This window comes from Eupeodes corollae, chromosome 3 (genome assembly GCF_945859685.1).
Source record: "Eupeodes corollae chromosome 3, idEupCoro1.1, whole genome shotgun sequence".
Lineage (NCBI taxonomy): Eukaryota > Metazoa > Arthropoda > Insecta > Diptera > Syrphidae > Eupeodes > Eupeodes corollae.
In genome coordinates, this window is record NC_079149.1 from 58427077 (window position 1) to 58439933 (window position 12857).

At 33.1% G+C, this 12857-nt stretch overlaps 2 protein-coding genes across 2 annotated transcripts; one reads left to right on the forward strand and one right to left on the reverse strand.

Annotated features, from left to right (window-relative positions):
- Positions 1–5165: 5165 nt before the first annotated feature.
- Positions 5166–5711, forward strand: LOC129950490 (uncharacterized). Its single transcript, XM_056062427.1, has one exon. The coding sequence runs from the start codon at positions 5166–5168 to the stop codon at positions 5709–5711; it is 546 nt and encodes a 181-aa protein (XP_055918402.1).
- Positions 5712–10412: 4701 nt separating this feature from the next.
- Positions 10413–12686, reverse strand: LOC129952015 (myeloid differentiation primary response protein MyD88). The gene is made up of 5 exons (XM_056064437.1): positions 11967–12686; positions 11628–11905; positions 11388–11556; positions 11122–11314; positions 10413–11065 (listed from the first exon to the last, which is right to left on the reverse strand). The coding sequence occupies exons 1-5, from the start codon at positions 12310–12312 to the stop codon at positions 10690–10692; spliced, it is 1362 nt and encodes a 453-aa protein (XP_055920412.1). The 5' UTR covers positions 12313–12686; the 3' UTR covers positions 10413–10689.
- Positions 12687–12857: the final 171 nt, after the last annotated feature.

Consider the following 12857-nt stretch of genomic DNA (forward strand, 5'->3'; position numbering starts at 1 on the left):
GATTTTTTTTAAAGCAGATAAATTTTGCTTTTGCATTGAAAATTATTCACAATAATTATTAATGCATTGAAAAATATGTGGTTCAACTTTCCCTTACCGCAGCACGAATTTCGACTCGTTTTTTTATTTGATAGATATGTGCAAATAAATAATAAGTATAACAATTTTAGAGCGAGGAAAAATTTATTTCTATTATTAATTTTTAAAGTTTGATTTAAAAAAAATGGTTTATTTTGACATTTCTTCTCTGTTTTTTGTTCAGTGCTGCCAAATACGCTTTTTTGTTGGGGATTTCTTTCATTTATTGCTGAAATGCAAAGAATACTCGCATATACCCAAACTCGCACCCATCCCATATCCTACAGTGATCCCAAGCAGGGGGTCTGTAAGCACGCCGGCCGGCCGCCGCCGCCGTGCTATCAATTTAAAAAAAAAAACTAGTTTTAGGCTCAAAAAAAGAAATATAAAAAAGTGGGATTAAGTCCCAAAAAGAAAATATTTTTTAATATTTAAAACATGTTCTATTAAGACCACTACCTAACTTTAAAAAAATAATTAGAAGGAAATTCCTTCTGCGGTAATGGAAAGGGCCCCCCAAATATGTATTTTTCCAACCCCGCGAGATACTTTCAAACGTAGATAAATGTCAAATTTTTCAATATGACGAATAAGACTGATTACAAGTATGTACTTCCTATCATGATAAGTTAAACAATTTTTGTTTCAAGAGAAATTGTGAGATAGTTTTGCTTTAATTTAAGCCATCACCGTCCATACCATCGTGACTTTTCCAATTAGTCCGGTGTTACATAGCGCATGTATTTAATGCGCATTAATAGGTTATTTTGTTCTGAAGTGTCATTCGGTGATGCGCGCGTTATAACACACAATGACCTTTCGGATTTTTGAGTCTGTGCAATATTTTGACAGATATCTTTTATTTCTACATTCGTTGGTCGATCGGTGTACCCAATCCACGGTTGCCACATTCACTTAGTCAAATTGTCAATGGTCGAATTACAGCAACAGAGACCACATATTAAAGCCGACTTAACACCAGAAAGAATAGTAGTAAGATTATTCTATAACACTTACTGAACACAATGGTGTCGTTGTCGTGCAGCTTTAGCTCTGCGTAGTTTTCTCAATGTTAAAAGTTAAATATACGAAAATACATATCTCTTCAAAGCGAAGTTAATGCTACATCGTCTACAGTAGCTACATTTTCTATGTTTAGTTTTTCTTTTCAAAGAAGTAATTCAGTGCAGTGATCTTTTCGCCTTTCCCTTTGGTAATATGACAAAAAAAAACAGCTCCTGCTGCGTACAAGTATATTTACATATGTATAATCTATATGCCAGACAAGAAAGGGAACAATTTGCGAGCTCAAAAGCACAAAGGTTTATTTACAAACTCTCTAAGCCTTGAAGCGGGTGTCACGAAGAAGCATCTGTAAAAGTTCCTTAAGAAGTATGCACATACAACCATAATTCTTCTGGCAGTTAAGTTGTGCATATTATGTAAGTATGTACATATATTGGTGGCAAAGACGAAGAAAGACAGGGCAGGGGTTTGGATTCAGGTTGTAGAGGTTAATCGAATCTCTGACGTTAAGGAAAATGGAGAGGAAAATGTTGATAGACATAAGGATAACTAATAAATTTATGTGCGTCAGTTTTTTTGAAAAGAAAGAACCATTACCATGACTAGGTCAGATATGTTCTTGATATTAATGGTACTTATGTGGTTTTTAGTTGCATATACATACATACTAAAATATGTATATTTCTATAGGTCAAGTATCTATTGGTTTCGGCATTTTAATCAAATTGTAAATTAAATTATACGAGGATAATTTAGGAACTAAACAGTATATGACAATCTACATGTATACATAATATTTAGTTGATTGCCCAGAGAAATGTTGGGGCATAATAAAAGTACATATGTAAATAACAGGTTATTTATTTTACGATTTCAAAAGCAAAGGGCTGGAATTCGACATCTGTGAAACTAAGTTGTAAAATCAATTTTTTTTTGTCAGTTGAAAGTCTAAAATTTTCGAAAATGGATCGCTGAACTATAGCTCAACGCATACAAATTGTTAAAACCTACTAAAAAAAAAACAGCCACATCGTGCTTTTAGAAATTTGAACACCCTGGGTAGGTTACAGTATTGTAAGACCTGTGCATTTTAGTTTCGTTCGTACTACTGAACATATCGGTGCTGTAAGTGAAAGTGTTGCCGAATGTTGAAAGTTGAGATTTGATACTTTGTTTTTAAATACTTAGTTTATTTTATCGTTATCAAATTGTACTATTTTAATATGTTTGATGTATTGAAAATAAATGTTATTACTGTTCAGAATCTTAAAACATCAGGTTATGGGCCTTATCACGATCTAAATACAAAATAATAAGAAAATTTTTACTGAGAAAAGATGTCTGAAACGAAATTCAGTATTGAAAAGCTTCGCGGAAGCGAAATCTTCGAAGAATGGAAATTTTCCGTTGAAGTTTATTTTCAATTAAAAGGACTTTGGAAGGCTGTTTCTGATGGTAGTGAGACGGAGAAGGATGTAACGAAGCTCTTAAACGCAAAATTGCAGCTTATATTGTTGAAAGATACATTTATCCTCATATGTAAGACATTGCAAAAGCGCTAAGGAGATTCGGGATTCTCTTTTTCAAGATTCTGGTCTTGTGAGGAGAGTTGGATTCATGCAAAAGTTTTGTTCTACAAAATTGAAAGACTTCTCTACCGTAGATGCGTACGTTAGCGAGGTTTTAAATACATCGTACAAGCTCAGGTCTTTTGGTCTTAACCTAGATGAAGAATGGATAGGATCAATGCTTTTAGCTGGTATTCCCGAAGAATAAAAGTCAATGATAATGGGTATCCAAAGCTCTGGGATTCTTATTACAAGAGACAGTATTAAAACCAAACTTCTTTAAGACGTTAATTTGGATGCAAGTCAAGATACTGATTTTGTTAGCAAGAACAAGAAAAACTTTGGGAATAAGAACTTTAAGGGTCCTAAATGTTACAACTGCAACGAATTTTGGCAATATTGCTGCTAAATGTCCAAAAAAGAATAAGAACCATCAAGAAAAGAAGAATGCGATTTTAGGATGTTTTTTCCGTCACGGCTCTTGAAAAAAGAAGAATGGTATTTCGACTCGGGAGCGTCAGCTCACATGTGCTCAAATAGTGCATGCTTTTCAAGTAAGATGGAAAATCTTAACTCTGAGGTAATTGTTGCAAATAATTCAAAAATGCAAGTCCAAGGTATGGGTATAGTCGATATAAAGGTATCTATTGGAAAATTCAAAGAAAGTGAGGTTGAATTTTTAGAAGTCCTTCACGTTCCTGACTTATGCATAAATCCATCATATCTATCTCGAAAATTGTTCAGAAGGGTTTTTCAATGATTTTTTCCAAGAATGGATGTTTAGTGAAAGATCAAAGAGGTAATGTTGTTGCAACTGCAAGCTTGGTGAACAATATGTTCCGACTCAACCAAATTGCATATGTTACAAAAAATGTAGCTTCACACTTTGAACTTTGGCACAAGCGTGTTTGACATCCAAGTATTGAAACCACACAAGCTATGATTCCAAAAGTGGTGCAGAATATTGATTGCGATAGTTCAAAAATCAATTGCATCACATGTATCAAATAAGGTAAAATGGCACGCTTGCCGTGTAACTCAATTGGTACTTGAGCAGAATCAATATTAGAACTAGTACACACAGATCTTTGTGGTCCGATTGAACAAAAATCAATTGGAGGTTCAGAGTACATGCTACTATTCATTGATGATTTTTCAAGAAAAGTCTTTGCGTTTTTAATTAAAAGCAAGAATAAGGTAGAGGAAAAGTTCCTTGAGTTAAAAAATTTTGTAGAAAATCAGACTGGTAACAAAACAAAGGCCATTAGAAGCGAGAATGGAGAGGAATATTGCAATTTTAAGATGAAGAAGATTATAGCAGATGCAGGCATTCAACATCAAACAACGGTTCCATATTGTCCACAACAAAACGGGTTCGCAGAAAGAATGAACAATCGAAAAAGCGCGTTGTCTTCTCATTGAGTCTAGTTTACCCAAACGTTTTTGGGCTGAAGCTGCAAATATGGCAGTTTATTTAACGAACACAACACCTTGCAAAGGTACAAAAGATAAAACACCTGAAGAAATCGGGAGTGGAAGAAGAAAGAATCTACAGCATCTTAAAATTTTCGGTTGTCAAGCAGTTATTCATATTCCAAAAGAAAAGCGGAAGAAACTCCATGCTAAAGGAAAAGAATTAATTTTATCGGATACTGCACACACTAAAAATCATATCGCTTCTATGACGTTAAGAAAAAAGAAGTCATAATAAGTCGAGACGCAGTTTTCCATGAGCAAATTTTTCCAAAAGATGGTGAGACAAACGGTACATCTTATTGTGAAATAAGTGACGAAACGGCAAGTGAAAACAGTTTTTAGGATGCCCAAGTTCATGGTTGAAGAATCTTCAGAAGGAATCATATCGGAGAGAGGAATAAGCCAATCTACCAGAATAAGAAATCCACCTGAAAGATACGGTTATCTATCGTACGTGGCCAGCAACAATGATGAAGATCCAATCACAGTCGCTGAGGCAATGAAGAGCGAACATATTGGAAAAAAGCAATTAACGATGAATTTTTTTAATTTAGTTTATTTGTTGACCAATTTGTGTAATAATTGCGATTAGTGGAAGCATAGTTTCCCGTGGGCTTTTTTGGTCACTGTAATTTTTGCAATGGAACAATTAAGTTACATTAACTTTCCCAACGTTTCGGCAGGAGTTACTGCCTTCTTCAGGGGAACTTTATTAACACAAAAAATATACAAATAATCTTAATTATTTCAATGGGAACAAATACAATAAAGTTAACTCACTCAAGAAAAATAAAACTGCACGGTCTCAAACAAGCTGGCAGAGTTTGAAATAAGAAATTAGATGAAACTTCAAAGAAAATTGGACGTAAACAATCAAAAACCGATCCGTGTATTTATTACAAGACAAACAGTACAGATAAAACTTTCGTCGCTATTTACGTAGACGACATACTGCTTTTTACAAATAACAAAGATGAAAAAAGAATTATCAAAGAAAATTTGGCTAAGTCATTCGAGATGAAAGATTTTGGAGAAGCTAAATTTGTGCTTGGTATGCAAATAACTCGCGATCGAGAAAAAGGAAAGTTATGGATAGATCAACATACATACTTAAAGAATATTCTCAAGCGATTCAACATGGAGGATTGTAATCCGGTATCCACACCCTTTGATACTAACCAAAGGCTTATAAAAGAAACACATCAACAAAGCAAACACGAAACTGATTACATGAAAACCGTTCCATATCAAGAAGCTATTGGAAGCATTTTATATGCAGCACAAGTAAGTCGACCAGATTTTTCCTTTGCAGTGGGGTCTTTATCAAGATTTAATAATAATCCTTCAAAATCTCATTGGATAGCGGTTAAACGACTTTTCCGTTATATAAAAGAAACAATAAATTACAAGCTAGAATACACTCGAGGCATTGAACGATGTTTAGAAGGATTTTCGGATGCTAGTGACTCAGATGACAGAAAATCAACTACAGTTTATCTTTTTAAATACCAAGGAGGACCTATTTCGCTCTCTCCACCACAGAGGCTGAGTATATGGCCTTAGCCTCAACATCTCAAGAAGCACTTTGGTTTTAATCTTTATTGCGAGAACTAACTAATTAGAATCAAGAACTTATAATGCAATGCGATAACAAGAGTGCAATAAACATATCTAAAAACAACGTTTATCACGCATGTTCAAAGCACATCGATATAAGGCATCATTTCATTCGAGATCTTATAGAAGATAATAAATTAAAAGTAGAATATTTGAAAACTAAAGAGATGCCTGCTGATGTTTTAACCAAACGACTCCCTGCTACAAAACATAACAACTTTTGTACTCTCATTGGTATAAAAGTATAAAAATCTAGTGGGGGTGTTGAAAGTTGAGATTTGATACTTTGTTTTAAAATATTTAGTTTATTGTATCTTTATCAAATTGTACTAATTTTTATATGTTTGATGTATTGAAAATAAATATTATTACTGTTCAGAATCTTAAAACATCACCGAAGACCAAAATGTGTCGATTCCTCGTCGTTCTTAGGAATTAGGACTGTCTTACGGCACATTATGGCTTATTTTGCAGTTGGATCTACACCTACATCCATATAAAGTCCAGCTGACAAAACAACCACTCACAACGTCGAAGATACGTTGGACGGTGGACGGCGATTTTTCGAACCACATTTTCTCACCGACATTTTTTTCAGTGCCATATACCACACAACTCAAACGAATATTTCTTATTGCAAGAGGCATTACCTTGCAGAGTAATTCCTCGTCATAGCTATTTGACAACGATGGAGTTTTTTGTGGGGCTACCCAAAAGATTGCAGATTAACCTTCTAATTTTGAGCTTCGTCAAGTTTTGGCCGAGATCCCACCCAATATGTTTCAAAAAATGGTCGAAAATTAAAAAAAAAAACTGACAATGTCGACGTTTAAGCTTTATAACAAAAAAAATATTATGAAAAAAAAAATAATTTGTATGTATTTTATTTACGTTAACTTTTAAAACCGCAAAATGGAGAGTATGGTATAGTACAGTATATTATTTTATTTTATGCCTGTCTGGCACAAAAATGTTTGCATAAAATGAACCCGAAAACATTATGTTATTTTAATGTTGTAAGCCTCCTTTACAGAATATTAAAGAACCCCCTTGATTAAAATTCTTGATCCGCCCTTGGTATGGTTTACGTTACGCCTATCCTGTTAGTATATATTTATACAGGGTGTACGTTAAAGAATGTATGATCCTAAAACGTCATAAATCCTACATTATAATTGCTCTTAGATCGGAAATAAAAACTCCCTACCTTAAAGGGTATACTCAACATAATATGGAATTGTTCGTTAAGTTAGGAAGCTATAGTAATGGGTCCGATTTGTCGAATTAAAAATTTGGACATTTCTCGGCGTTTCAAGGTCCCTAGAGTCGAAATATAAGATTTTAAGAAAGATGTCTGCGCGTGCGTGTGTTGTGTACGTACGTTTGAATTTTGAGAAAAATCGAAAATTTAACAAAAGTTGGCTAAAATTGATTTTCGACACAAATATCTTTTCAAAAAGGTTAGATTATGGCTTCAAATTAATTTTAACTTATAAGAAATATTATTTTCAACATCCGAAACAATTTTGAGAACAAATTAATTGTCATTTTCTTACAATAAACAAAAACCTAAAAAAAAAACAATAATAGAACTTTATAAAAATGTACTTTCGTCTTAAATAGCTTTTCAAAAATTAAAAATACTGTTTTCAAACTTTTTCATTTCACAGGGAATATTTTTTTCGATATTCAGTAGATTTTTTTTATAAAAATCCAACAGTCCGTTTTTTCATAAGAAAATAAAATCTACAAAAAATAGCAAATTTTTTAAAAATTGATGTTCGGTTCTTGATATGTCTAATTTAACTCGTCCAATTTGTAAAAATTTAAGAAATGCTACTTCAATTGGTAAAAATTAGTTTTCAACTAAAAATCTATTTAACAAAACTAGTTTTTCAAACTAAACTATTTCTTTATATACAAAATATTGTTGGTAATTTAAAAATTTATAAGAATAATTCAATTGATAACTTTTTTTTAGCCCAACACGAAAACCTACAAACTTTTAAGCAAGACAATAATCGACAGACGGGATGGGAAGTTATCAGTGTGGGTCGCATCCCAGCCTCTTTTTTACTTTCAGTTTCAGAGCTTTCATAAAGTGGGCTATAAGCCGTTTCGGGATTATCGATTCTTTACAGTACACCCTAAATAATTAGTCAGTCAATTAAGCTTGCACCGCGGTGCACCGGAACGACGTTTACAAATTTTGGAAATATATTTTCTAAATTTACTTCAAACTTACAGATAAATTCGTCAAGTTTACTCTCTTATCCAACTAAAAACAACTAAGACTTAATTACGTTCTGAAAAAAATCCATTTTTCGTGGGGTTTAGAAGTCGACGACAACGACATCGACCTATTTGTCTTTAAATCCTAACCCAGTGCCGACCTTGAATATCGAGGGCTACAGGCAAATGATTAAATGGTTTTTATTTCTTATCTTATGTCACTGTTGTTCGTTTTTCCCAAATCTATTTTCTGCCTTTATGTAACTTGTCGTACATATCTACAAATGTTCATACAGTCCTGTGCAAAACATTCGAAACTAGAACTTTCTTTAAAACAAATTGTTTAGAAAACAAAACAGCAATATTCTTTCTTTAGTTTTCTAAACTTGATATTATATTAAACGTTATAATTGTTGAAAAAAACACTCTTTACTTAAACAAAAAATAAATACCTAATACTTTAATAGTTGGTAAAATTGCTGTGCAAAACATTTTCAATTTAGATCTCACAACCAAATTTCAAACTATCCTATACTTCAAATCAAGACAATGTTAATAAATTCAACTGCCTCTGAATAGGTCACTTTTGTACTTAAAAATGTTGCTCCCAATTCTTCTCTTCACAATTTCCAACAGGTTTTCTATTGCGTTTAGGTCGGGAGAATAGCCTGGCCATGGTAAAACCTCAATCTTCAATGCACTTTGTGACCAACTTCGACTTATTTTTGGGATCATTGTCGTGTTGGAACGTCCATTTTCCATTGGGCGTAAGGCAGTATGGTGTTACAAAAGATGTCTACACAGTCTTCAGACTTTATTATGCCCTCCACTTGTCGAATTGGCTAGATTCCTTGGCCAAAAAAGCAACCCAAGACCAAAATTGAACCACCTCCATGTTTTACCGTCCCTTTAGTGTATTTTGAAATTAGCCTCTCATCTCTTGGCCTCCTGACATGTTGTTTTCTACCCGATCCGTGCATATTGATCATTAATTCGTCAGAAAACAAGATTGTTTCCCATATTTGGGGACTCCAATTTAGATGATTTTTTTTAAATAAATGGCTCTTTTGCTATCTGAAAACCACGCATTCCGGCCTGCAGTGCGCTGCGTCTGATAGTTGATAGGTCAATGCAATGGGTAACCTAAGTTCAATTTATGCTTTCGTGGATAATGGGGTTTCTTCGGAAAAAATTTGTTATTTTTCAATCATCTTTTGCTTTGGTGCTTCGAGGCCTTCCTGCTCTATGATGGCATAACACCTTTCAACTTTTAATTATTCTATACATATTTGTACATGATTTGTAAATGAAATAATTCTTTGAAAATTCTTTTTTGAAATCACTCAAAATTCTGGAGTTTTTATCCGATGAATATTTGTTTCTCGCCATTTTTAAAACTAAATCTTTTCTTTTTATTTAAAAGGAATTTATCTTAAAAACCGTTTTATCGGTTTTAAGAATAATTTGATTGGATCAACTTTTATATATACGAATGTTCGTTTTTGATAGGCGATGATAGTTGCAAATGTTTTGCACAGTACTGTATGTATGTGGAATTATTTAAATAAATGTGAAGAACCTTTTAATATTAGTCATGAAAGATATTATCAAAAGAGACATAGAACATCTTTTTTTTTAACCGAATGTTCTGTTTTTATTACTATTTAAATTATTATATTTACGATTTGAAAATTATTCAAATTTGTATTTTTCTTTCAAACTGTTAAATCGATAGACACATTAGGTGGTTAAAATTGCCTTAAAGCTATAAAACCAAACAATTTCATAAAAACTTCACATACCCATCAAAAATAACTTCACATGTTGTATGTTGATGATTAAAATTTTCAAGGACATAAATAGAAAGTTCTTAGTTTGAGTCATAGTCTCTTGTTAATCTTCTCATACAAGATTCTTATGTTAATTTACTTAACCAATTCCACCAATAAGTAAATAGTATAATTTAACTTTTAGTTAACCCTCAAAAGTATTTCTATGATTTCCTAATGCACAAATTATGGTCTTATTGTTCGTACTTCGTTTGTCCCGTCCACGTGTCGTGGCATAAAAGGCTAACAGATAAGTTGAGTGTTTCACTTTTAGTCAAAATAAAACAGAAAAAAGAAGGTTCAAATTTTCTTAGATGCGATTGAATTGTCACTTTTTAAGATTAATGAAAGCTCCTTTTGATTTAACTTGAATAATTTAGAGAAGTATTTAAAAACAATGGAAATATATAACACTAGAAACTAATTTAATAATTTTTTCAAATTGGATTTCCCTTAATTTCGAGAGCCTAGCTATAAGATATTATTTTTTGAAATGCATTTTTGGCTTAACCAAACGATTTAACCAATCAACGATTACATCAATGAAAGTATTATCCAACTAATCATTTAATTGAAACTTCTTCAAATTTCTTAACGGCACCGCTCTTCTATTAAGCTGAATATTTTATTTATTTTAAAAAAATATATCTTTAATAAATTTTATGAAAAATACAAGAAGTGGTCAACAACAATTATAATCTTAGTAATATTTTTTTTGTAAGGCAAATTAGCGTAGCTCATGTTTTTTCAAAGTTGCCATTTGGGTTGCTTTAGAAGCAAATTATTGGTTAAAATAAGTAAAAAAGAAAAACAACGAAAATAGAATTGAATTGGAATGTATAGAGTGTAAGTTATAGAAGCACCTAAGCAGGAGTAGATGTTAATCTCTTCTTAAGCCAGTTTTTCTTTTGTTTTGGCTTTGCAACAGATTCAAATGACATCGACGCTGGCAAATCGGTTTTTGAGGAAGCATTTTTCAATGGAAACCATTTCCACCATTTGGGTTTTTTACTTCCACTGCTTCCCACCGATGACAAATCACATTCACTGCGATAACTATTATTGACTTCGCTTGAAGCCAATTGCTTCATTGACAATGCTTTACGTAGCGGAGGCTCTGGTGCGTTGATATTAATTGGTTCAGGTACTTTGATTGCCTTTTTTCGAGGTATTTTAACGGGAATACTTGTGGTTGTGTCTTTTTGTGTTCGTTCCTCTTTAACTTCTTCGATGTGAATACTACAAAAAAAGGACATTAATTAAAATGGTTTGAGCTTCGGATTGAACTCGCTTACCTAGGCAGAACATTTGACCGGACAGCATTCATGTCGCCATAAAATTGTGGAGTTCTTATGGAATCACTAAGTTTATCCCAGAAATTGAAGAGTCTTCCAGTTTTAAAATACTTTAGGTTAAAGTAGAATCTCAAAGTCGCTGGCAATTCACAATCCTCATAGAGGCATGAAATGATTTTTCGACGGCGTTGTTCTTAAATTAAATAAATTATTTTTAATAATTACTTGATTTTATTTTATGTTTTTAATGTTTTAAATGTTTTTACCTATTTGAAGAGCAGCAGCAAAATTTACAAAAAATGTGTTAGCTGGACTCTTTAGAAAAGCAGAAGAAACTATCACAATTAGCCGATCACAGCGTTCACTTATAATACGCATTATTGCTTCATGTTCGATTGGAATGCCTCCGATAAGATCACGGTCTTTAACGCAGATCTAAGGAAAACAGTAAAAGATAGAAGTAACTTTCAGCCCCTTAAGAATTTAACACACAATTAATTTTCTACCTTAAATCCAAACTTTGGTGTATCCTCTTCCAAACGCGAAATGAGTTCCGTTGCAAACTCGTAGTCTTCATCTGCAAACAGAACGAAAGCATCGTACTTTTGTGGTGGCAGACCTATTTGGGCATTCTGAACATCTTCGGAGGTGAGAATGTCTGCGTCTGGATTGAAATTTCCACAAATGTCGTTGTTGAAGTCACTGCAAGCTGTTGATGCTTCCTTCCTGGCAATAATTAACTGTTCCTGATATTTCTTTGATTTAAACGCCTTAGCGTCTTCAGCTGTTGAGAGAAGAAAAAACACACTTAGCCGCCGGCAATTTAAATTGTTTACGAATCTTACCCAAACTCTCAGTCAAATCGTCCGCAACATCCCACCTGTCGATAACACCTAAGAATTTCAATAGATTTTCAAAGTTTGCAGTTTTGCTGTCGCCCTCCTTTCGCCAAAGTAAAAGCACTTTGGCCATGGGATCTTTCTCGGTCGACATGTACGAGTCATACAAACTACAGAGGCCAGCCAGAAACGCAATTCCCCTCCAATCCCTGCAGTAACCTTCCTCCGATAGGAACAACTTCTTTGGATTGAGTGATCTAGATAGTATGGTACATGATGTTTGACGCAAAGCGTCTATGGGCACATTTGCGTAGTCAATTTGACTCGAATCTTCATTCGCGTTTATATCCATTTTTGTTCGTTGATTTTTTTCGTTTGTGCGAGAATTTGACTTTATTGATTAAATAATTTTTGTGTCGCAGAGATTAGACGCCTAATCGTGTTAAGCTGACTAAGACAATCCATAAGTAATTATCAGAAGTTTTATTGCCTACGATAAGATGGTATAAATGCTCTACGTCTATATAAAAATTCTTTGTGTATAAATTAAAGTTCTATGTAAAACGTTTGAAAATTAGTTAACTCTGAGGTCAACAACAACTTATAGATATTCGTATATCAAGTAATGATCTACAAATAAACAAATAAATAGCAATTAACACCAAAAAAAATAAAAATTGTACTGAGATCTAAAATCTAATTTATAAATTCCACTTTTTTTGAAAGAAATGTCAGATATGACATTAACCTTTGACAATAAGAATAAGTGATGCCAAGAGTTATCGAATGGGTGCGTTTAGTAACTGGATACACTAACACTTCGGGGACGTTCATATTTATATGTTCCTTTGATTAAATCACCGAAGTCTAAGGGGCCGGCTATAGTTATCAGTAAAA

Bases quoted from the DNA above. Each gene is read 5' to 3' on its own strand.
- LOC129950490 (XM_056062427.1), top strand. From the start codon at position 5,166: ATGAAAGATTTTGGAGAAGCTAAATTTGTGCTTGGTATGCAAATAACT.
- LOC129952015 (XM_056064437.1), bottom strand. From the start codon at position 12,312: ATGGATATAAACGCGAATGAAGATTCGAGTCAAATTGACTACGCAAAT. The intron at 11,906-11,966 runs GTAAGATTCGTA...TTCTCTCAACAG, and splicing joins CGATTTGACTGAGAGTTTGG to CTGAAGACGCTAAGGCGTTT. The intron at 11,066-11,121 runs GTAAGCGAGTTC...CTTTTTTTGTAG, and splicing joins CGGTCAAATGTTCTGCCTAG to TATTCACATCGAAGAAGTTA.